Here is a 26,519-nt window from a genome sequence, read left to right on the forward strand (position 1 = left end):
TTAAAATTACTTTTAAAAATAGCTTTTTAAATAGAGTGATAGTAAGTGCAGTAGATTTACTCTATGTGTAAGAATAATTTAATTTGAATTTCTGGTGCTTTTTTTTTTGAGTTTGTTTGGGTTTGTTATTCTGCTGAGCCAAAACAGCTATGAGGAGGTCAATTGATAGCTGTTTGTGTATAGTGTATATATTTTTTATGGGCTTTTGGGTAATCTCTGTTTTGAAGGCCTAAAACCAGTTCATGTTGTGCCAAAAAGCTGTGCTGCTTCTGGAATTTGGAATTTAGATACGTGTATTGTGTTGGAGGAAAGGATATTTTTAGGAGGAGGTGAAGGAGAAAGAACTAAATTGGTGCTTTGTAGTTTTGTTTTGTGGTATTGCAGTAAAGATAGACAGGAAGACGTGCTTTAGCCCCTGTTCCGTCAGTCCGTTCTGTGAAGCAGTTAAAAATGCTTTCCTGGTAAATGTTTTTATTTGTGGATAATATAGACTAAAAATTGAGCAAAGGTGGAAATGGAAGTGGAGCTGTAGATACGAGAGCTACTTTGAGAAGTGGGTAGAATTTCATGCTACCTGCTGACTAGTGTGTGTAAAGTATAGTCTTGTTCCATTAGTGATCGTTTGCTATACTGTATTACTGCTAAAAAAAGTACTTGAATGATACTATTTTCATAGTAATGTTCATTGTCAGATACACATATCTTTATACTATTTTATTTAGTTATACTATCTTTCAGACTGCTTATATGTAAAAGCAAATCTTCCTAAAAATGCCCAACAATACTGTAGAAGTTAACTCAAAATCTGAAGAGCATGTAATCAGACATGTTAAATCCTATAAAATCGATTTGTGCTTAGGGAAGGGCTGGAAGCAGTGGTTTAGGACAGTAGTCTTAATGAGAATGCTACTTTCAGCCTGTGTAATGTTTTGGCTTTTTGTGTTGGATTTTTTTATTAAATTATTTGTCTCTAAAGACCAAGGAAAATATTTTTTCAGGGAACAGAAAATAATAGTAAACTGTTTAGTGACCAATGTGACTTTAAAGTGTTGGTTGCTCAGGAAGAAACAAAGTATGTAGTGTCAGAGGGAAAAATACCATTAACGTTTGTCAACTCAACTGCTCATCTTTTATTATGTAAAAAATCATGTTAGATTGTAAGTCGCTCTCACAATTTCTGTTGGGACAGTACATTTCATACAGTTTTATTGATCTGCTGGGCATTTTCTGGAGATTGATTGCATTTGCTCTCTAACAGTCTTGCAGTTGGAGTAGCGTTTTGTGTATTAGTGAAGAGCATTTAGTATGAAAAGAATTACTCTAACTCTGGCAAGACTTTTCATTGCCTAAATCTGCTTTAGGGGCTTATCTCTGAAAGGAATAATTCTGGATGTCACCCTGCTTCCTTGGCTGCTGTAGCACTGCAAGGTGGATGAGGCACTAGTTCTACTGTAGCCTCTGGGAAGTCCTGGGTGTGCAGCTGCAGGCAGACCTAAAAATAATTATCAATTGTTTGAGAAACTCGGTATGTTTGTGCACTGTATTTTTCTAGGGGATTGAAGCTTAGTACAGAGAACACTTGGTAAGAGAAATAGTTTAAGTTTTCTGTCAGAAAAATTCCAGTTGTCAAGCTATGGATGGGTCATTCCTCTTGAAAATAGTTTGATCCAGAACTGTGGTATACTGAAAACGATGTTGTTAGACCCCAGCCATCTGCTGTAGGACTTATGTCAAAATTGTTATGTAGTGCATAAGTGCTTCAGAAAGAAAACATATGAAGATCTTTGCTTTCTCTCATATAATTCAGTTTTTAATTAGCTTGCCACTTCTTCTAAAACATTAACTACAAAGGATATCCTTAAATTGATCTGATTTGATTGTGAGTAATGGAGTTGTATATTTTGAATGTTTAGATGGTGTATATAAACAGACCTGATTATGTTCTGTAGCTTAAATCTTGTATTCTGTAATACTGCATAAATTTGAGGTGCAGGTAAATGTTAACCAATATATTGTTTTCTTCCCCCCCAGGTTCCTCCTAATAAAATAGATTATGAATATAGTGAACTGATTTTATATCAGAATCAAGTGATGAGAGAGGCAGATCTTTTTCAGGAGTCTCTAGAACATATAGAGACATATGAAAAGCAAATATGTGATAAATTAATAGTAGAAGAAATCAAAGGTAAGTCACTATTATTATTCCCTTAGCCAATTTTGTTAGAAATTTTTAATGGCTTTCAGATACGATAAAGCCGTAAAAGGAAAGAACCCCAGCATGTAAAGTCTTTAATTTATTTATAATAATTATTATAGGAAAACTGGTACTAACAGATTTACAATTTTGTGCACAAGTAAATAACTTTTCCTGCCAAAGTGGGTTGTGAATGCAGGTACTCCGTCTTTGTTTGACACAGGAATAGAGGAAATCTCAGATTATATTGGTACACTAGAGTAGCTTTTCATTAATCAGAACTATTATAACCTAGTTTTAATGTTATGAAAAAGAATTTCATAAAGAATACTGTTTGAAGTACAAACACAAATTTTTCTTCCTTTTTGATGGAAGTATCAAGTTCTTGTTACCTTTTCGAGCTTCCTAATGCACTTACTGACAGAAGTGAATACTGAAGTTAACTTTTTTGGTTAAAACTAATGTACAGTTGTTTTGTGGATGTGAAATGCTAATACTGAATTCTGAATATGTGTGAGTAATGGCACATGTTCTTCAGCTACTCCTTGCTTGCATAGGTTTGGGCTGGCACTGACCAGTGGGGTAAGCCCCACCCAGCTGCCCACTCACTTTATCAGCCTCACTTGTCACATTGGGAGAGAATAGGAAGAACAAAAGCAAGAGAACTTGTGCATTGAGATGAAGATAACTGGAGTGATGGAAAGGGGAAGGAAGGAAAATGAAACCCAGATCCTCCACTGATGCAGTCTCTGTACACTTCCCACAGACTGATGCTCAGCTTGTCTCCAGGCAATGGCTACCTGCCCCAACACTCCTCCTCAATTTTTATTGCTTAGTATGAAACTAAATGACATAAAATACTTCTTTAGCCAGTTTGGATCAGCTGTTTGGGTTGTGTCCACTCCTTGCCTTATTGTCCATCCTGGTCTGTCTGTTTGCTGGGTTGGGTGACAGTGGTAGTAAAAAGACAAAGCCTTGATGGTCTACAAGTACTGCTTAGCAGTTGTGGAAATGTTGGTGTATTTATAAACATATAGTCACAAATCCCAAAACACAACATCCCAAAGCTCAGCATGAGCTGCCTGCTGTGAAGAAATTTAGTTCCCTGCAAGCTAGACCTGGTAGAACCATTTACTTTGTAGCAAACCAGTCTGATTTAATCAGATAAAAACTGGTTACTTAATGTGAAAAACGTGCCTCTGTATACAGCTTGATAAAAACTGATCTAGTTGTGTGATGAAGTCCTGGAAGGAGATGTTGCTTGTTTGTTTGATATTCCCAACAACTATTTTAGATACTCAGATACAGACATTCAGGTAGTCTTTGTTTTCACAGGTGATGGATGTTCTGAGCTCTATATGTGGTAGCTTCAAGTAGCATTTGTAACACACAGCAAATGCCTTTGGGAAAAGAAGGCCTCTCTTTAAGAATCTTTGTATGCTTAAGAACAATTTTATATATCTAGTATTGTAAACTTTACTCACAAGTGCTTTCTGATGTAATTCATAGTTCTGTACTGTGTTGTTTCTAGGAGAGATGTTACTCAAGTTAGGAAGACTGAAAGAGGCTGGTGAAGTGTACAAAGAGCTGATCGAGCGTAATGCAGAAAACTGGTATTATTATGAAGGCTTGGAAAAGGCCCTACAACCCAGTAAGTTAAGCTGCACAGATACAGTGAAAATATGTATGATACAGGATACACTTACTGCTCCTGTTTGATATGGTACTGCTTTAGATTAGAAAGTTCTACTTGGCAGAAAATTATGTACCTTCTGATCTTGAATATTACGTAGTATGTTCTTTTATTTTTAAAATATTCACTGAAAAACGTGTCTGCATGAAATTATCAACGGCAAGTATTTATCTTCTTGGAATTAAGGGGGGCATTTGCTGAAATGCTTATACAGAGAACATTCCTTTGCCACATATGAACTTGGAGACCAAATGGCAATTAATTCCTATCTAGTAGTTGATTGTCAGAGTGCTATCATATGCCACAACATAAAACTGTAATTTTGAAACTTGTTTAGATGGTACCTCTTTCTAGGGGCATGTAGGAAATACTCAAATATCTGTTTAAGATGGCCATTTAAGATGGACCATCTGAAAAAACCCCTCTTTTTTTCCCTTTTTTTTTTAAGTTGGCACTTTAGAAGGTAAAGATGATAAATGTGTTAAAACCTTTGTTACTCCAATGCCAGCTCATGTGTCTGCTAGTGTGTTTTTCCAGGAAAAAATAGTTCATTTTTCAAAACTACAATATTGCAACTATTTATATTAAGTGTTTTACAGTGATAACTTTCCAGAGTGTCTACATTTATACAGGAATGGTTTCTTTGTATTTAGGTTTTCACTACTTAGTGAAAGTTTATTGGAGTTATTCTGATGACATCATAAATCATAAGCTTACAATTACATTATTTGTAGGTGTTATAGCTGTGTTACATTTCTCAACCAACTTTCTTCTAGAAAGTTTTACCATTAGGTCTCATGAGGTGTGAAAACACAGCTAGTGCTTGGGTAATGAAAAGGGTTTAATTTGTTACATATATTCAGGGTGTAATGTTCCCCTTGGAGTGGTTTTCCTGGTGTATTCACAAAGTTGAATCACATGGTTATTGTCTCAGAAATTAAAATACCCAGGAGCTCAGTTATTCTCTCTGATACAACAAGTATGTTGATGAAAGCATGTAGTTTTTAACAAAGAACCAGTCCAGTAGTTTTTGACATATTAAAATCCTATGTAGACTAAAACTGTACTAATTCTATAAAACTAATAATGCTACTTTATTTTTTAGGTGGTCTTAGGACTATTTCCTCCCCCATGGTAAGTTCTGGAGCTCCAACTTGTGACTTCAATTAGGGATTTTGTATGCTTTAGTTCCAGTCCAAACAATATTTTAGTACTACTTTTATAACTCTACATCTCTTGGAGACACTGGGTAATAGATTCCCCCCCCTTCCCCAACATCTGAGCTCAGTGACAAGATAAACTGTTCTTCTTATTAAAGGAAGACAGATTTATTTAATATATTATGTATTGTAGCCTTGATCTGTACATTCAGTTTTAAATTGTTTGAATTTAATATTTAAACAAAATTGCTTCTATTTATATAAAAAATGGCATTTTAAAGCAAAAGATTAGTGTTATTTACGTTCTAACCACATTGGAGCTCCAAAGCATATTATGGGGGAAAGGGGAGGAGTGGGCAGAAAATCTTCAAGTAGCTTTATTTTTGTTAAACATTGAGGTATAAAGAGTTCTGGTGTGCAGTACTTACACTGGCAGTATTGTACCCTGGTTTTGCTGTCACCAGAGGACCTATAATAGAGGTGTGCTTGTATAGTGTGCTGTTTGTATACCTGTGGTTTAGAAATGCACCATGTTTCTCTGAATGCTTTAAGTGTGTCTGAAATGGATGCTTAGTGAAAAAAAGGGTTAATTGAAGCTGTGAATGTAATACAATGTGTGAATGGTTCTGAACAGCATGTAGCTGAAAGAAACCAAACTCCAGCTCTGTGTGATTGAATGTGCATGGTAATGGTCCTGTTTACAGTTTATCCTTAGAGTGATTAATGCTGGTAGTTGTGTATTGTATATACGGTGTGTTCTCAGTACAGTTTTTGTTTATTATTAACTGGAAAAAAGTAACTTGAAATGCTCACATTGTTCCAAATCCACATAAGAGTCTAGCTCAATTAATTATCAACACTTAAATTCTCAACATTTAAAGACATTTAAAAGAATAGGTTTTTATGTCTGTTACTTATATCTATTGTATTTGCTGATAATAGGCACTTTAGAAGAGAGGCTTCAGATTTATGAAGAAGTTAGTAAAAGACATCCCAGAGCAGTTTCACCTAGAAGATTACCTTTAAACTTTGTTTCAGGTAACAAGTTGCATATCTGTTCTGTAATCGTTTTTTTTCTATTTTTTCTGAAGTTTTCATCAGGTTGTTTAATGTGTATTTAATACCTACTTGAACATGAAGACAAATCAACTGTATGCATTTCTCTTGGATTAGACTAAATTCTTTTATGTTTTAGGAGTTGATAGAAAAGCTTCATACACTCAAATAAGATTATATGAGCTATGTACTATTTATGTTGATTAAACTATAGTACAGAATGGTATGTAGGTTGTAGGAATTCCTGTGCATAGCTTTTCTTCCTTATGCAAGTTAAGAATCATGAGTTAAAATGTAGGGTATAGTACACTTTAATTCTAGGTGTGAGTGTATATATATGCATACCTCCTCCTGTATCTTTAATATGCATACTTTTGCTGTAAAAATGTACACCTCCTTTCTTGTAGAACCATAAGAACTTAATTTGGCAACAACTACCTTTGTGCTGCTATTTTCATAAGAAAAGGAACAAAAAGATCTGCAGTATTATGTAGCCCAGATTATTTCATTTTACTGCTAAGTTCTTTGTGACTTTGCCCTTTCAAAACTTGTTTTGAAATACAGTGCACAAATACCCTCAATTTTGTAAGAAAAAGGTCTATGTACTTGTTAAAATAGAAAACTGTGTTCTTTCAAAATAGAAGGAAGGAGACTAAATGAAATGGTAAATACCATAAAAATATATAATTAATATGTAGCTGTCTAGCTGCTGAAAGTCCAGTAGAAAACTTTAAGAAAATACGTAAGTTAAATATCAAGTGTCAACACATTTGAGATCAGCTGCAAATTCCCAGCATACCTCCTCATCCTTTTAAATTTATAAGGTTAATTTTTAGTTTAGTTCATTTATTGAGCACAACATTTGTTGGTACCTTAAAATGTTCCAGAGCACGTCTAGCCTACTCCCCTGTCGTTGCTCACGTGTGAATGTGCATACACATTTCCTGCATAAAATCAAAAGATTTTAGCTGCTTCGTAAGAAGTTGCCAGTTGTGCCTTTTATCATCCTATATACTTCAGTTTCTTTGAAGATACAGGGGCAAATTTTAAGGCATTTCAGCTAGATTTGAAAAGCTGGGTGATGAGTAATTGGGGTTTTTTAATGTAATAAGATTGTTATGGTAACACAGCAATCAAGGAAATAACCTGCAAAACACTTTCCTGTATCTTTACTAATAGTGTTTTGCTGTTGACTTCATTTCACTGTGTCTTGCTCTACGTTGCCTTATATCTGACAGTGTAGTTTCACAGCTTATGTTCATTTAAGTAGAAATATGTATAGTAATAAGAATTGCTCATGCTGTAACAATAGGATAAAGCAAAATTCATTATTAGATTGGTCAAAAAATATCTTGGCTACTTTCTGTAGCACTTTATAAGAAATAAGAATATTTCAAAATTAAAACTTGTTTCTGCTAACTTACTTTTTAAGCCTGTCAGGCATTAATGTGTAAGACTGTTTTTGATCCTGTAGAGGTTATTCTACTTACTAAATTATTTTCTGTGTTTACAAATACAGGAGACAAGAACTTATTTTGGTTGAAATTTGATAGCAAAAATGTGGAGGTGTAGAAAGGAACATCTTTACAGAAAAATATTTGCAAGTTTCAAGAGGACAGAATTTCTGGTTAAAAGCAATTACTGGTCACTGACTAGTTACAGCCATCACTGTTTGATTCAGAATTAAATTACTCTTCAAAATTCAAATACTCTAAAACCCAGGCTTATGTTAAAAGGACAAGTTCTTGTCCAGATCTTGCCATACATTGGATTCTAACCTTGTATCTAATACAAATCAGCTCCTCGCTTGAGCTGGAAACCACCTTTGTGGAGGAAGGCTGTTACCATCAATTTCACTGATCACGTCTGTGTGCATGCAGTTTTAAATTTGGGTATGCTCCTGGCTAAATTGTAACATGGCTTCTTGTCTAGGTGGGGGTCCCAGCTGTGTGCCTTTTTTTTTTTTTTTTTTTACTGTTTTAAAACTGTTCTGCTTTCTATAAGTAAATAGCTATTTAATGGAAACCTGAATCTTGCTTTCCTAAATGCTAAATTATGATTTTTCCAGCAAGATAATAATTAGAAGAATTCAATAGGAGAAGCTGAGATGGACTTTAATTTAAAATAGGAGTTTCTGTAGTGTGAGACAGCACATTTTAATTAATCTATCTGTAATAAAGCATGTGCTTACAGTCCAGTTATGGATCCCCATCCACAGGTAGTAGGAGTTTCTATATACAGCAGTTTGGTTAATACAGCAAGGTGAGAACATGAATTGCTTTCATTAGTCTCAGTGTTTCTTAGCAACACTACTGGTAACAGTAAGGACAATTGAGAAGTGGTAGAAATAAATGAAAATGTTGTATACAGAGCAGTAGTTGTTTGCATTTTCTGAATATCTAAAAACAATCTGTTAATCAGACTTTTAATGTGTTCTTATTGAAGTTAAGTTTATTTCATATTTTGTCAGTTTTATGGGTGTGTTACTTCCTTGTTGAGAAAGTTAGAGAAGTCCACAACAGAGGAGACACTGAAGTGGGGAAAAAGTTCATCCTTATGCAAAGCAAACAAAGTCAATAAAAATAATGGAAAAACCCCCAACCAAACAATATCAACCACCCCCCTCCAGCCCACTCCCTGCCCCAGCTGAATCACAATCACTTTCATCATAGGAAAAAAAATGAAAATCAGCTATTTTCCTGGTTGAATGTCTTCTCTTTGAAGTACTGCTTTTCCTTTTTTTTGAAACCAGCATTTCTCAGAAAGGTAGCACTTACTGCAAGTATTGTAATTTTTAACTGAAAATATAATTAGATCAGATCTTTAGCTTTCTGCAGTACATTTTGATACAGGTGATTCTGATAAGGAGTTTGTTTCTGAAACAATAAGTCCTGTTTCTAGTTCCAGGAACAATCATATCGCAAGTCATGTCCTAATAATAAAAATAGGACTAGAAGAGAGGCAGAGGGTTCATTTAATCCATCCTTCTTCCTCAAATCAGGATACTTTATATCTGCACTACACCTAACACATATTTGTCTAGCTTACTTATAAAAACCTCCAACGATGGAGCTTTTGTAAGATCTCCATTGTTATACTTAATATTATAGAGTGTTTCCAATGTTAGTTTAAATAGCTTTTTGCTACATACTCTGTAGTCAGCATTTAATATTTTCTCTTTTTAATAGACTGCAGGTTTGATGACTGTTACCATGTGTGCTAGCAGAATCCTGAACACTAGCAACTGAAGCATTTTACTCTGATTTTTTTATTTCTCTTTTTAAATCTGGAGCATATTTGTCTTATTAAATAACAGGAAAGATTGAAGCCCTTAATTGCAGTTTCTCAGTTCCTCTGTTATCCAGAGTTGCAGAACAGTTAGTGCATATATTTATATAACACTTGCAATCGCTGACATATAACCAAACACGCTTTTGTTCCTAGGTGAAAAATTTAGAGAACTAACGGATAAGTTCCTGAGGGTTAACTTCAGTAAAGGCTGCCCACCCTTGTTTACCACTTTGAAATCTTTATATTACAATCCAGAAAAGGTAAAATTTAGTATTTATTTGGTTTTAATGAAGTCTTCTGTATTGAATTTCTAATAGACTACCTTAGAGTTTTTATGTAGCTTTTCCTGTAACCTATTAGTTAGACTTGTTGAACATTTTTTTCCCTAATGTGCTGTTTTGTCATATGTGAATGATCACTTGATGTCAAAATGCTTGAAGTCAGATTGGTGCAGAGTGCACTGAGGTTCTTGAAAAATCAAAAATTATCATTAACTTTGTGTGCAAGTGTTACAGGACTCTTTCAACTTATGGTTTATGATGTCACCAGAAGTAATGCTTTTAAGATAACAGGTGGCTATTGTTCTATCTTCATTTCTGAATTGCATGAATACATTAGTATTTACCACAAAAGCTTGTTTCCTGTTTCAGTCTTTAGCTGAAACTTCAATGTATAATTTCTGCGCTTCTAAACTCAGTTTTTGTGTAATCGTGTCACATAAGAACTGTTGTTTCAAATGTAGTTCTTCCTTCCAAACTTGACAGTAAGAAATACCAAAAATAAATTTTTCAACTAAAGTGTATTACTAAAGTGTGTAGAAAACAGAATCATTAAGATCAGTCTCTTCAGGTATTATCTTTGCTACAAACACTATGGGTATTCTAATCCATTCATGACTAGGTAAAAAGAGGGGTTTGTATGTGGAAAAACCCTAAATGTGTGATGCAGCTTTTCAACGAGAAGTGAATACTCCTTTATTTGGACTAAAATTATTCTTCTTTCAAAGAGTTTCCTTGCTAGTGTCCTAACATGTCCTTACATAACTTCTGTAATTTCTACTTTTTCCATGGTTAACATAATTTTAGTAAATTCTGGTATCATGCTGTTGCGGTTTAACCTCAGGTGGCAACTTAAGTACCACGGAGCTGCTTTCTCACTCCACCCCTGCCTGATGGAGAGTAAAATCAGAAACACATAAGCCTTGTGGGTTGAGATAAGGGCACTTCAATGTTGAATCAAAATAAACCATAATACTAATAATTGTAACAAAAAGGGGAGAGAGAGGAATAAAATTCAAGAGAAACAAGTGATGCACAGAACAGTCACTCTCCATTCATTAAGCAGTGCCATGCCCATCCCTGAGCAGCGGTTGACAGCTCACAGCCAACTCCCCCATTTATATACTGGCCATGACACTGCATGGTATGGAATATCCTTTTGGTTGCTTCAGGTCGTCTGTCCTGGCCATGCTTCTTCTTGGCTTCTCATGGCCCTGCTGCCTCACAGAGCATGGGAACCTGAACAGTGTAAGCACACCTTAGCAACAACTGAAATATCAGTGTGTTATCAGCATTATACTCATGCTAAACACAGCACTGTACTGGCTACTAAGAAGCAAATTAACTCTATCCCAGCTGAAAACAGGACACTTGTATAGTACAGGCTTTTCTGCAGTGCCTTTTTATTGCTAATGCACACTTATCAATGTAAACAAAACGGAACTGAAATTTTTTACACTGTGATTCACAGGGTACCTACATACAAGTACAGTCAGTCAGTGTTAGGGAAATTTTACCTCTGCTATTTGAAGTGTGAAGAATCTGGATGTTGAAAGATAGGTATAAACTCACTTGGCATCTGAAGAAGATTTTTTAGCACTTGGTTTTTGACATGTTGGGTAAAAAAGGAGGGCTACCATATTTTGGGGCAGACTTACACAGAAAGGTGCCTTTCTGATAGTCATCTTCATTATATCAAATCAGTGCTGCTCAAAACTGCGAGCTTTATCCTAGAAAGTAATTCTAATCAAGAGCTTCACCTTTTCCAAACATTCTTGGGATTTGTTTGTGCTGCTAACTTCTGCAAAAGCATTTTTGTCATATTTCAAATAATTTCCTTACCAAGACAGGCTGTCTTTTACATTTCACTTGATTGAGTTTACATATAGCTATAGTGTGACAGAACAATCTTTGAAACTAAAAAAAACTTTTAGTCCCTCACAGTTAATTTTAGAATTACTAAAATTTGGGGGTTGAGGGCAGAAAATTATAACAAACTAACGTGTGCTACATCTTTCAGAAAAATATTCTCCTTTGGTATCTAAGTTGTTGAAGTTGAAGCTTAGTACTAGCTTCTCACATAAATTACTTGTATAGTTTGACTGAAAGAGGATTGTAGTCAGTATTGTGTTATGCCTTCTAGAAAATACCTAGTAAAAATCTGATTTCTCTACTAGTTGGGAAGAAAGTTCCCCTTGTGTTTCTTTGGAAACCAGTGTAGTTTGGTGTGGTCAACTGCAGTTGGATTTTGAAGTGACATAGATATGAAGACTTGATGAAAGAGTTGGTATTTAAGCCTAGAAAGTTCCTTCTTTCTAGAGCTCCAGGTGAGTCTGTGACTTTTCATGGACAGCACGGAGGAAAGGCTGGTTGTATAGAAGGCAAACATTTGTCTAATGTGTTCAGGAAGATGTTTATGATCTAATTGCTGTAAGTTGGTACTCAGCCTTTAGGCTGGGCTAGGTAGGTTTCTTCCCAAAGTATCTATTACATGAGCACTTCATATCTATAAAACTAACATTGAGGAAGCTTTCCCAGCTGCTTCTGGAAAAAATTAATGAATGCCCCACCAAAAATAAAACTGACATCATTGCAGTGCCAACTGGGTGCATGGGATGTTCTTTTTTCTGCTACTGAATTGGAATTTGTTTGCATACATTTGTGTGAATATTGGTGCGGTGAAGGGTGTGGGTTATAACTTGCTCTTCATCACTTCATAAAAGAATAAGCATTACTTTGGTTAAGTAGGAAAGGTGATTTTAATCTTCCTTCACAGTGTAAGTAGAACTGTTTAAGATCCTTTGGGTGAAGTCTCAGAGGGGTGCCACAAGTGAGAAATATAAAGCTCTTTGTTTCATAAAAGAAATAATCTTAAGGAAGAGACTTTCTTTCAGCAACCAAAGATACAAAAATCTGAAATATGCTCAATAAAGAAGGACTGCCAAAAAGCAATAAGGCTCTATTTATACTCAAATACTTGTTTTGAGGTAAATAATTCCTTAATAAATAAGTCTCTCATGAGCTAAAATATGCTTCATATTGTATTATGCAATCTATGTCTTTCCTGTAATTCTGGAGGAGAAGAAATTATGCGTGTGTTGGCCTTGTGTTCAATTTGTGGTGTGCAGAGGTTTATATTTGACTACACGATTGGGTTGAAAAGGAAACTGTTCAAGATTTGGTAGCTGTGAAACTTGGAGGCTTGAGAAAGTAACAGAGATGGTGTGGTGAAACTTGGGACAAGCAGTGCTGGATTTCATCACTTCCAGCAATACTGTTGCCTCTTAGGAGGAAATTGCTAAGCCACTGATGATTATGTTAAAGTAGACTTTAAAAGAGCTATAGAACGTGACAAGTAGAAAGTGTTAAGCTGGCTTTGCTGTAAATTACTGTGCATGCTTTTGCAGCAAGACCCAGTTTAAGACTTTGTGGTCCATCACTGCTTGCAAGTCAGTGATCTGACATACGCTTTTTCTCCATGGTTAGAAGAGTGTTACACAAGACATCCTTCAAAGCTCTTCAGATGAGGTTGTGATTTCTTCAGGTTTTATGCTGTTCTGCTGCTGCGATAAAGTGAACTGTGTGAAAGTTAACTATGTGAACTGGTTTCCTTTTTTATTGTTTCTTCTTTGTCAAGCCACCTAGGCTGGAGGAGACATAAGTAGTTCAGGCTGAAGGGTGTAGAAGCCATAAGAAAAGGAGATAACAATTGTCTTTTGCCTAGAAACTGTAGTGTGATTTTAACTTGATCAATGTATTGTGCTGTGGATGGAACTTTTGATTATAAAAATACTGTGTACTTAAGAAAATCATACCAGCTGTTCAGTACCCTGAGTGCTGTTCTATACCGTGCTGTAGCAAAAAAAAATTACTCTAGTATTGGAATAAGGAGAGGGGCATTGAATTGCAGGATGAACAGTTGGACAAAGGCCATTTGAGTCAATGTGTACTTACTTTTTTATACTATTGGCAATTGATTTTGTGCAGGGTATGTGCATGAATGAGTAAAAGGAGTTAGGATATAAAGAGTTCAAGTTATTTCCAGGTGATAATTTTTACTGTGCTCCCTATTTGCAGATACCAAAGGCATGCACTAATCACTTCCTAACTTGCTACACTGGTACACAACCAGATTCTGTCTCTTGCCAACTGAAGACAAGGTCAGTTGGAGGGTGATAGAGACTGCCAGACTCAGTCTTACACTTTTTTTCAGTGTCTCATTCGAAGGAAGTTTATAATACCATACAGACTGTGTTCAGTGGTACATCATTGCTGATACTCATAGATCACTTTTTATCTGCAAAATACTAGAGAAATCATTTTATAGAACACTGTCTTGATGGCTTTGTGTTTTAAAAAATGCTTCAAGTGTAATGTTCATCACTACCAGTTGGTTTCAGATGATTCTTAAAGTAACCAATGTATGTTGTGAAGAAATTAGCTATGCTTTCCTTCTATTCATTATATGGAAGCCTGAGGCTTTTTAAATGTGAAAACCCATGGTCATAATGAAGTAGTGTAAATGAGTCTGGCTATATAAAGGCAAAGTTCACAAGTGTAAAAAGCATTTCACCAGATTCTACTCACCCATGAATTTTGGAGAAGGGAAATGGCTGATCTGAACAAGAGCTGAGAGCTTCTTTGTGGTTACTGGCATTACAGAACTTGCATTCTGAGCTTGATACTAATTTTTCTCACCTAATCTTGAGATTCAGTCACCTTCTCAAACACCAGCCTTTGCTTGTTCGTACAGTTCCTCTTGAAACACATTCTTGGTTCTGGCTATTGTATAAGATATCCTGAAGGAACCCTATGAATGTCTTACTGCTCTACAAAAACTCTCTAAGTTTGTTCTGTGTTTGTTTGTTTCTCAGACCTTTCCCCCTCTGTTACCTTTATTTGGATAATTTCTGTCATGAAATGGAAGAATTCTGGGGTAAGAGTTACCTGTAAAGGCAAAGCACTCTGTGATAAACAGCATCATGGTGATGTTGACACTAAATCTGCAGCTTAACCTTTACTCTTCATGCATTGCATCTGTGGCTTTAATTGATATGTACAGCACATGCCTTGTCCTCCTGGGTGGAGACCTGTCCCAAGCAGATACTTAAGTTTCTTTTACCTTCTCAACCTGCATCTTCATTTATGCTAGCACCAAGGCAACACTGGATATGGTGATACCTAGTTTTTCGTCTTCTAGGACTCTTTTTCTCCTGTGATGGGACACTTCTTGAATCAGGAGACTCAGTTAAGGCACCTGTGTATACTCTGTAATCGACTGCACACAACACAACAGTAGTGCATTGCTCAACAGAACAGCAGTGCATTGCTCGGCTGATGTCTAGTTGGTGCGTGTAGTGCTGTCTTGATGTTTTGTGTGTCTGTTCTTTCGTGTGTCCAGGAGTGGATTCCTGTTACGTATCAAGGCGTAGCAGGAGATACCAATTGTCAGTGACTTCATTGACAACTTTACTGTTATGCTAAAAAAAAAGGCAAAAAATGAAAATACAACTCCACATTTCTTCATGAGACAGAATCCAGTAATTTGAAGCACCTTCCGTGATACTGTTTTTTGTCATCTTTTCTAACAAGATTATCAGTTCAAGCTCAACACTTCTGTAAATCTTCTGGTAGCCTTCTAAGAGTTGCTGATGAAGTAGCAAGTTTGATATATCAAGGCAGCAGAGAATGTACACCACTTTTGTGATTTTTTGAGGGTATGCATGTGTCACTTCAATTGCTTTCTTAAATACACACGTCTTGGTACTGGAGGATAGAATGTCTCAATGTACTGGATGTGCGCATCAGACTTGTGGGCTACATCTCCAACTCTTAGCAGAGCTAGACAATGTAATTGCACTTCTGCTCAGTCTTTGAGAGATCATCTTGATAGATGGAGCTTCCTAAGGTCTGGAGGAGAGTGAATGTCTCCTGTTCTCAAGCAGAAAAAGGAGGATCTGAGGAGCTATGAGTCAGTCAGGTTGATCTGAATCTTTGTGAAGCTGGTAAGGCAAACAGTCCTGGAAACAATTACCAAACACACAAAGGACAGTAGGTAGGATGGATTTATGAAGGGGAATTCATGCTTGATTAACTTAATAGCCTTCTGTAACAAAATTACTATCTCAGCATACAAGGGGACAGTAGTTGATCCTGTGTATCAGCAAGGCTTTTGACACCATCTGTGACGACACAGACAACGTATTGAAGTACACCTTAGACAGTAATTTGTACTGAAAACTAACTGAACTGCCAGGCTCAGTGCCGTCTTTTGCTGTATGAGCTCCAGCTGGTGTCCCCAAGTAGATAACACTGGGGCCACTAGTGGGGAATATCTTTGTTAGTGATTTAGTTCACTCTGGAGAAGAGAAGGCTCAGATGGGATTTTGTGTATGTAACTAACTGAAGGCAAGAATGAAAAAAGACAGGTAGGTGCTTCTCATTGGTGCCCAGAGACAAGGTATTATATGCACAAGTTAAAATACAAGAGAATATTTGAGAAAAAGAGAGACACTGGAGTCATCGAGGTTGTCAAATATGAGAACATGTTGTTGAGACATAGTGAAGTTGCCTTCTTGGTAGATGGTCAAAATATGACTGGACATGGCCGGGAATATTCTGCTTCAGCAGTCAATGTTCTGTAACAATGTGTTGAACTAGGCAGTCTGTAGATGTCTCTTCAAACCTTCATGATTCTTAATCTTTTTACTGTATTTCACCTTCAAGTCCAGGACCAGCTCGTAGCCATTTACTTTGCAGTAGGCAAGCTCATCTGAACTGCTACTGCGGTGCCAGGGCAAGTACATTTTATGTAAGTCTGGCAGCACTGAGACACTTCAGCAAATATTGCAGAAGGGCGCAGTAAAGACTGACATGCTGATATACATGAATGCCTGTAGACAGAAGCACTGAGATCCCTAACCCACATACTGTTATTTGAAATCTCCAGTTGTGATTTTTAAATTGATTTGCCAGCAGAGCCCTAATCACTTCCTAGAATTTCTTGCTTCAGGCTATTCACCAAGGGAAAAACTTGTCACAGAATCTGCCTTTTAAAGATGGATTAACTTCAAAACACGGCTGGGTAACTGCACACCCACATTAGATTTATGTTAAATGTGAGTAAATGCATGGTTCACCACAGGTCACATGAAGCACGTGAAACTGATGCTTCAAGGTAGGCACTTGCCAAAGAATGGCTTGTTTGTATTAAAGAATGCACTGCAGTTAGGCTGAGGATGTGGTCTGAAGATTACATATGATTGTTTCTGTACAGTCCTTTATCAGTCTTGATATCAGAGCTCTCGAAGTGGCACATATGGCATCCATCTTTATTTCTGCAAAATTTCACAATGCAAATTCTAATAGAAAGTGTTGTGCATTTGGTATTTTGTCAGTGATCATCTGTTTGTAGTCTCAATTAGAGAAAAAGAGCTGTGTAATGACTACTTCCAGCTTAGAAATCATCAATCACTTAGCCAGGCAGTTGATGTAGATGCTCACTGAAGATGAGTTTGTCCCCATCTAGATGGTGAAGGATAAGTGGCGGACAAAATACTGACAAAAGTCTAGTAAAGTCATAATTGCATCCAGATAAATTTCTCAGGTCAGATAGCTCATGTTCACTTTGAGTAGGTTTCTGCTGATGGAGTCAGTTTGTTCTAGCAAAGCTGCTGGTGTTGGTAGCATTATGCAGCAAGGACTATTGGTGTGACCCTGGTGGGGGTCACTGTGCTGTTGCCCCTACCCTTGTGCTCTGTAAGTGCACAGCTGTTGGGAGGTGCTCAGTGGCACGGTTGTCTAAGGCTTGACAGATGTCATATGCAAGGTTATAAATGAGGTGCTGTGCTTTGGAGATCAGTTTTTAACAATTGTTACCTATATCTACTATTCCCAGTACCTGGTGCCTTACTGTGATCTACAGTGACAGCTACAATGGCATATGTTTAAAGAGAAGATGGCCTTTAACCCAAAAATAGCTAGCTTTATGTGAGGTGATAACAAGTCCTATGAGCTGTCATCCTCATCTTGGGGTTTTAATATATAGAAATTATGCATCAGAAACACTTTCTTTCTGTGCTGTGTATTTTGAAGGGGAGAATAAAGGACACAGAATTTATAGAGCTCTAGTAGATTATATTCTTAGGGAACTGATTTATGAGTCTGTCATGCAATTCAGAATGGATTAAGAGCCCTGACTTGTGGGCAGAGTGGTTCACATTCCCAGTTGTCCATTTCACTGTCTTTCCACCATGCCATTTTTGCTGAAAGAACACTTCAAGTGGTTGAGTACCAGTGTCTGAGTTTGTAAAGCTTTACATTTGTACTCAGTTTTTTCTTTGTATGTTGTGCTATTAAGCTAAAAGAGGAGCTGCTCGACAAAGCATTTCTGCAATGCCAAACTAGAGAAGATGGATGGATTAAACATAGCAAAATTAAAAAAAAAAATACTTGCTGAACTAATTTGCAAAGTCCACAGAACGATTTTTTTAAAAAATCACATGCTACAAGAGGTGCTTGTGTGTAGTGGGGCCAACTATGATAATGTGTTTTAAAGGATTGTAGTTATTTCCGAAAAAAAGTAGTTTAAGAACATTTAAGACATGTAGTTCTCATATTGCCATTGGAGATTTATTCACTTGATATTCTTGATCCTGCCATAAAATACTAAGGTTTTTACATCATCAAGTCATAAACATACTTGAAGGTAACGTGTATTTTAAAGTGAATTCCTGGTCTTTGTGACTTTTAACCAAAGACTAAGTTGTAGGAATTGTAGGTGGCAAATTACAGTGAACTAATTCTAAGCAGGAGAGATACATGGGAGGATAGTAGTGGGGCTATAATAAAGAAAACTTCATTCAACATAAAGAAACTTATGTGGTTGTGTTTTGGAGGGTTTTATTAACAAGATAATCTGCTTTCCTCTACAACTTTGAAATGTTACTTTAGATGGAGCTTTTAAAAATATAGTACATTTTTTTACTTACAATTGGTATTTCTGTAATGGTATGAACAATTTGATTTTCATCATTTGTGGAGACTTTTTGGAATAATCACTTAAATTACTACTGTGTGAATGAAAGATTTTGAAATGTGACTGTATATATGGGGGTTTTTATATGCTAAGAAACATGGAGCTTTTACAAGGAAAATGTCTCAACACAATATAGTCTGTGTGTAAATTTAAGTACTGTGATATGGGTATCTTAGTGTCCAGGCAGAGATTTCCTGTCTAGCTGCTGGGCTTTTCTTTTATGTTACAAGTGGTTTCATAGCTTTTATGCTTTGCTTAGTTCTTTAGGCTCTGAAGTTTGTTATTATTAAAATATTGATATCAGCAAAGTATAGCCATTTTCCTTGAGTTGCCTTGAGTTATATGAAATCTTTAATTTAAAAAGCCTACTGTATAATATGGAGGATTATTAAATCTTTTTATCAGTCTTTTTTTAGCTTCTGATTAGCAAGAGTACTTGACTATTTAAATGACATTTGCCCTACTAATATCTTTCTGCTTGAATAAAATTTGCACAGTTGGTATAATTCTTATGTCAGGAGCAAGCTTTAGGCTTTGTACGTCTGGGAAGCAAAAACTAGCATTTAGGAGTGCCAGTTTATTATGAGTTTTGTTGTTGATACAAAGTTACTGCCCAGAGTGAATGTAACTGTGGCTCTTGGCAGAATGTTTCTGCTGGAAGCTAATAACCTGAAGTATAAGCAATTACATGAGATAAAGTAATATTCACGTTCTATAAGCTACAGTCCAGATGTATTAGAAATATATGTGAACAGCCTCATTTGTTACTCTTCCTCACAAGAAATGGATCTTGCAGTGCTACCTTCACCTCCTCCCTAGAAAATTCTCTTTGTACTTGATCAATGCTCAGAAATCCTCTTTGGTTCCCCATACATGCTGGTCTCTGTATCCATGAGATAAAAAATCCAAAGAGTGAAGATCTTAAATTAGTCAACATCAAGGTTTACGTCGATTGTGTTGCAGGTGCATTGGTTGATTCCATTGAAGCTCGACATTAGTGCACATGTGCCCTTTTTCTGAGTATCTAAAATCATGGAGACTGTGAGGAAGTACTGGATGAGAGAAAATGTCTGGCTGGAAGAAACATCAGAAACAACAGTCTCAAAAAAGGTGTAAGACTGTCTACACAGGAAGGTAGGCTGTCTTCAGTGAAGATCTTTCTTTAACCTTTCTGGAAAGAAGGCATATTTCTTCCTTAATGTGGAAAGCTAAAGCAGTATAAAGCAAGTTGCCACTGTTGGTTGATTTATTTTTTATTTTTTTTTTTAGTTAGATGTTCTCTGCAGATTGTTGGTGGATTACATAAGGAAGGAAAAAAACATTGGTTCTTTTAGGAAACTCTGCATTTTAAGAAGAAATAGTTCAGTAAGATTAACCAAGGACAACCCTTTGTTCATCCTGGCTCCATCATTTCAAGCATTAGGAAGTAGTGTCTCTGAGTTAAAATTCCAGGAGGGGTGATCTGGCTGACAACTGGTACGTTCATAGTGAAAGATAGCATTTGTATTGTGCAACTGGATCATAAGGAGGAGTAATAAGGAGAGGAAGGAGCAGGCTTGGAAATTTCATTGTAGGTACAGCAAGGATATGATGCTTCCACTGTGCAGTGAGAATGGGGAATGTAAAACATGCTGATGACTGACAGTTTAGGTCTGTGAGGTAACATGTAAGCCAGGAGCTGACAGGTGTAGCAGCTGATTTATGAAATACTTTATCAAAAGAGCTTTTTTAGTTTGAGTGATCTATATTGGGATTAACTGCTCCAAATAACCCATTTGGAGACCCACAAGAAATGCTCTAGATACCTCTGCTTATAGTTGCTCCTACTGATGTTTGGCTCACATGAAGGGATTTGCTTTCTTTAGTGCAGTCCCCAGACTTGTCCAAAAGCTTGCAGTTTCTCATTAAATGAGTTGTGTGATGACCACACTGTCATCTTAGATAGAGTATTGGTTTGCTCTGAATTTGTGTTTGTATTGTTCTACAGCTGCTGTAAACTTTCCAGTTTATTATGCTTGTAGCATTATTTTTGAGGGCATGTTGCTTCAGCAGAGCAAGCATATAGAACAGCTGTTACAAGCTACTTTTGAATGACATATGGAAAATACAATCACTTAGATAAATGAAGGAAGTTTTTTCTTCTGGAGTTTAGTGTTTTAGAGAGCCTGTGTGTTCATTTCTGGCTATTGACACTAGAAAAAGTATCACTTGTTTTATTTCAAGATTAGCTGTTAGCAGTGCGAACATCAGCAGTGCTAATGGACATCAGTGGTTTTAACTGGTAGTGCAAAATTACTGCTTTGTCCAGGACTGTTAGCCAGTCCTTGCAGCCTGGTAGCTCTGTGGCAAAATTCCTGAGAATAAATGCCTGCTTAACCACCACACTCTGAGAAATGCTGAAGTTGGTGAGTAACCATGATACCATAAGATGTGTGTTCTACTGCAGTTTACAGGTCTTTGTCTTTCCCTGTGTAACATGAGCATATGCATACATTAAAGAATGGCTTTCTTAGGAAGCAGAAGAGAGTGTTGATGGTTCAGGTGAATAAATTTTAAAACAGATATGTACCTACATGTGAACTGCTGTTAGTTTTAAAACAACTCTTTAATTGACTGTTACACAAAACAGTAAAGGTTCATCCTTGTATCTCAGTATGTCAAAGATAAACAAGAAATTTAGGGTGAATTGTGTTAAGTAAAAGGCTGCTTGTCCTGTTTTCCTGATTTTATTTCCATGGTGTCAAGGTTGTAGAATATTTTTTTGATTGTGACTTTTTTTTTTATTGCATTCAGATGTTAGCCTAATGTGTAAGCAATGGGAGTTTTCTGTATGAGGCTGACTAGGCTTTCACAATTGGAGTTAGTTATTTGAATATTTTCTGTGGGTGAAAATACACACCACACTGGGTGGGGGAAATCTATATCTGTTAGATAAAAAGTTGTGGAGCAGAAACTTTTCAAGTGTGACAAAAGAAGCAGTTGCAAGTAAGTTAGTGTGCAGCTGCTCTGACTAAAAATGGAAATATTCAGTCATTTGCATACCCTACACCTTTTACTTTTTACACTGATAAATTTGAATGTTAGTATCTTATGTTTGAAAGCAGGTAGATGGGGCATGTTTTTAAATAGTGGAGAAATGTTGCTTTAAAAATCAAAATCAACCAGTCTGAGCCTTGCTGCAGAGTTTTTTGTTTTTTCTGTAAACTGTCTAAACTTTTATAGATGCTGTGATCGTAGATATTAATTTACATAGAATTATAAGTCATAGGAAATGCAACTTTTTGGGTGGCTGCCCATAAACACCTTCCTGTGTGGGTTACATTTGGGAGAGCAAGAACTCAGACCTTTAGCGCAGTGCAAGTGTGCCAGCTGGCTCATGTGTTTGGCATGTTTTGTTCTTTGTCTGGATAAAAGTAGATCTCAGTTCATGCCAGTCACCTCTTGGCTGTAGATGAAGATGCTTCTTGTCTTCATTAAGCTGTAGTAAAACACTTTTTCTGAAGTGTAGCTGCCCTTTCCTCCTGTCCTTTCCCTCCACCCCATGTAGCTCATGGAATTTATGAGCTTTTTTTTCTTTTTCAGTCTATTGGCAGCTTTTGTATTTGAAACTTGCTTCCCTTTTCCATTCAGAAAGGTATGGTCAAAATGCCCTGGACTGAAATACCATTAATCATGTCAAGAGGCTATGCTAGATAGAGATTATCAGAAGTGTGCCTCTGCTACCATTCTTAAGTATTTTTGCAGGCCTGAAAATTCACATCTAATCATCAGCTTTTGTGGGAATGGGAACTTCAGATTGCAGATTTGCCATATGGGCAGAGCTTACCTGGGTCTGAACCTGGGATCCTCCATCACAGTGTTTCTAGAGAACCTTCTCAAGAAGGGAGTACAGGTTCCATGCCAGGCTGTAAGTCTGGCTCATTCATCACAAGCAATCAAGTAACCCTTCTCAGGGAGGCTGTGGAAGTGTCTTTGTGAGCAAGGGGAGACACTCTTGTTTGTGCTGTCATTGTGTCAGAGCTTTTTGTAGTGCTAAGCTGTTTCTGGGGAAGGTTCTGCTTAGAAGAGTGTGGAGACCATAGAATCAAAAGAAAATCAAGGAACCAGCTTATTATAGTGGTAATCTTCATTGTTTTGTGGGTCCAGCTTTCAGCTCTGTTGTGTTTGGCTGGCTTTGCGTGTGCGTGAATGATTACCAATGTCTGAGAAATGGACTGATATTGGGACAGCTCAAGAAAGGCTTAGTTTGGTGCTGTGTACCACAGACCAGGTGCAAACCCTGTTCAAAATACTGTCATCAAAGGCCTTCACCAGAACTGAGCCAGCAATCGCATTTTATTTTTTTAGGTCTTAATTTATTTGGTACTAAGCTCATAAATGTTATTCAGGGTGTGTTGATACCACTTCTGCCTGATGTGATACTGACACCACTTCATGCACCTTCTCATCACTCTCTTAGATAAAATCTTGGTGTAGCAAAGACTTCAAGTATTGACATAGTACTCTTGTGGACTGTTTTTATTGTTCTTTCTCTATTTCCCATGAGGTATTTAGAGTATTGCTTCAGGGCATGCAGTAGATGTTTCTTTGTGTTGTAAAAGATATTCCTAATTTGGTCACAAGGACTTTCTGTTAATGTCAAAATGGATTTCTGGCACAAGGATGGCACTCAATTGCTGTTGAAAGGCTCTTTGTCATTCAGTCTCTAGGTATCCCGTTTTTCTACATGATGAGGACTGACTATTTTGAACTTGCACAACATCAGTTTCCTTTGGGTACTATGTAGCAAAGTCATTTGCAAATGGTTTCTAACCTCAATCTGTCCATACGGAGCTATCTAGATATAGGAGGTTTAGATATTCTTATTAGATAAGTACAGCTATTTTTCAATTTCTTGAATAGACATAAGATTGATAAATGTAATGGATGCTGCTTCTGCTGGGCTGGAAGAGTGGTGTCACAAACTCAAGAAAATCCCATATTCCTGAATAAAGAATACTGTTCTTCTGGAACCAGACAGCTTTCAATTTCAGCAAAGCCAGTGAAGGGAGATAATGTAAAAATTCATTTGTACTTTGAGATGTAAATCAAGGGATTGATTTATTCGGCTTTGAGATGTACTTTTCTGCTATTAAAGTGGAGTTTTTTCGTCTTTAGGAGTTGGTTTTTCAAATAAGTACTCATTTGATTTGGAGATGTTTGATCTGCTGATGATAAAAAAGTGCTGCTTTGGGATCAGTTTCTGTGACCAGCAGGGCCAGTGTTGTCAGCACCATGCATTATCTGCAATAAACAAGTTTTCGTCAGGAAAGATGCTTCTGTGGAGAATTCTCTATTTAAGGAGAAATGTTGTTCACTCCCAAATTTCAAGGACAGATGACATAACCTTTCCTTGAAGGGCAAGTACCCATGCTCTTTTTTCCCTGTACACATCATTTTGCCTTAAGTGAAAATGCTGCGGAAATACTGCCTTTGTGGGTTGGTTTCTGCAGTGCTGCTTCTGCTCCAGATCTTCAGAACCACCTGAAAAATCCATCTTCCCAGTGGTGAAGACCACCCATATCAACACTTTGGATCATAAAAAGCTGCCTGCCATCTGAGTCAGACTGTCACATTCCAGATTAGAGAACATTTATCTGTTTTAGGAATCATCCTATTTATTTTCCAGCACAGTAGACCTTCATCCTGTAAAGGATGAGCAAGATCATGGAGGGTATCCTGTCCTTCCAGTTGTTTTCCCTGTCTTTTTCAGGCTTCTCTGCATTAGCTATCCTTTTGCTAGAACAGTAGATGTGCTTTATCAATATAAGTTTTGCAGCAAACATTGCCCTCACCAGGAAGCGCTACAGTTGTCTTTAAAATTATCTGCATATTGAAATTCAGAAAGGTAATGCTCCATTAACACTGTCCCCAAAATGAAGGACATGTCCATAGAGAATATATGATTCTTGTGCCAAAATATAGTTAGTATTTGAACTTTCAGATTCATAACAATCTGGAAGATACCTGTTCAGTAATACCAAGGCAGTTTTGATTCCTGCATGTTACAGGTCTTCTTCCGCAACTGAAGGTTTTACATACTTCAGGATTGGATGTCTCAAACACATTCTGTTGTGTAGGTGGGGAATAAGAAGCCCCCAGACTTTCATTCTGTTTTTTCCTCTCTGATACTAGATGGCTTTTCAATGTAAAATGATTCTTCTATGTCATCCTTCTTTTACATTTTTATTCAGGAGTTTTGTGAGACAGATGAACATGAGTACGTGAGATTCTTGTGAAATTTTTATTTTTCTAGTACCTGTCTACTCTAATTACTGCTAAATAAGTACCCCGAAATCGCTTAAGAGAAGCGTTGTTAGGTCACCTGCTGAAAAATTGTTGTCTAGTTTTACTTCTCTAGCCCTTTGTAGGAGGTTATGAGAAGGATTAGCTGAAGTTTTCCCACTGGAAGAGTCTCCAGCTCAATGGGGTTTAAAACTTATAGAATCCATTGAATTCTTTAAGAACAAGGTACAACCTGAGACACTGATATTTCAGAAACTTGTAGACTTGACACTGAGATGAGACTATTTTCTCAGCATCATCTTAGAGACACTGTTTTCTGTTTAGGAGCAGCCTTCAGTGAACTGTGCTTGAAAGAGAATAGAGTGACTTTCATTAGAGTAACTGAACAATTAAAACTATTCTGGAAGCAGTACGGAACTGTGAATAGCTGGTCTTTAGAAAGTTTCAGTTCTCTTTAAAAATCCCAAAACAGCCCACAACATGCACTTGTTTACCTTTTGGTATGTGTGATTATTAGGCATTCCATAAGGAGGAAACATTCAAAGTGGTTTTGTACAGCATCAGTCTCCTACAGTGTGATTATACCCAGAAGTGATCCATTTGATGCATGGTGATGGACCGTTTCAGTGTTTGAAGCGTCACTCACGGTTTTGTGTCCTTCTCACTGCTGATGGTGTTCAAGGCACAATAATGTACCCCTTGCCTGAATCAGTAGTGTAATTATGTATGAATTTTTCAAGAGTGAAATCTTTCTATAAAAGCACATACCAGAACACGAATCTTAAAATATTTTTGGGATTTACCTGAAGATTTGCCTATACTGGTGCATAACCAATTTTTCTAAGCTTAAGATCACTGTTGGATCTGTATCTATAGATCAGTATCATGTTCTCTTTTTTGGGCAGCTACATGGGTGCACCTTGAAACTTTACATCTCAATACCAGTATTCAAAGTTTCCCGTTTGGTAATTTGGCTTTGAAAACGGAGCAGATCATACTAAATGTGTCCTCAGGAAATCAAAAGGCAGGGACCCAAACTTGTGCCGAATGTCAATACGTGGATTGCTTCCCAAACTGTCTTTTTACAGTAGCTTTTGACTTGTGTCTGCACTGGAAGTGCTGGTAACTTCTTACTGAATTCTAATAGGAGCAACTGAAAACAAAAATACTTAAAAGAAGTGTTTGTAACTTGGTAAATTAACAAGCTGAAGTCTTAAAAAAATTACTACTGTCGCAGCTTAAGTCTAACCACTTCATAGTACATTACAATAATTCAGTTCCTTTTCTTGAAGTTGTTTCATTGAAGGAAATACTGTATTGGTGTTTGGAAGGTTCTGATTGAAACAGAAGTCTATTATAATTTTAATAGGATATGGAATCAATGTAGTTATTTAAGTTCCATAAATAAACCAGAGAACATAAGCCTTTTACTTGAAAAATTTGCATCCTTGATTTGTGATAGTGGGCTGTTGAGTTGGTCTTCCATTATGTATTTGACCTCACATTTGTTACAGATATTTCTTAA

At 36.7% G+C, this 26,519-nt stretch overlaps 1 protein-coding gene across 2 annotated transcripts in view; it reads left to right on the forward strand.

Annotated features, from left to right (window-relative positions):
* The window catches only part of NAA16 (N-alpha-acetyltransferase 16, NatA auxiliary subunit), a 61,566-nt gene that overhangs the window by 20,154 nt on the left and 14,893 nt on the right, over nucleotides 1–26,519 (forward strand). Inside the window, exons 6-10 of one of the 2 annotated variants that reach the window (XR_014592730.1) lie at nucleotides 2,032–2,185; nucleotides 3,726–3,845; nucleotides 5,990–6,085; nucleotides 9,548–9,654; nucleotides 19,673–19,843. Coding sequence is in view for 1 of the 2 variants with exons in the window: in XM_083884938.1 (XP_083741064.1) it covers nucleotides 2,032–2,185; nucleotides 3,726–3,845; nucleotides 5,990–6,085; nucleotides 9,548–9,654 (477 nt within the window). In the remaining variant the exon portion in view is untranslated. The remainder of the gene's footprint in view (nucleotides 1–2,031; nucleotides 2,186–3,725; nucleotides 3,846–5,989; nucleotides 6,086–9,547; nucleotides 9,655–19,672; nucleotides 19,844–26,519) is intronic. The other variant, XM_083884938.1, reaches the window with a different exon arrangement.

Source organism: Zosterops lateralis (genome assembly GCF_965231275.1).
Source record: "Zosterops lateralis genome assembly, chromosome: 2".
In the NCBI taxonomy this organism is placed as follows: domain Eukaryota; kingdom Metazoa; phylum Chordata; class Aves; order Passeriformes; family Zosteropidae; genus Zosterops; species Zosterops lateralis.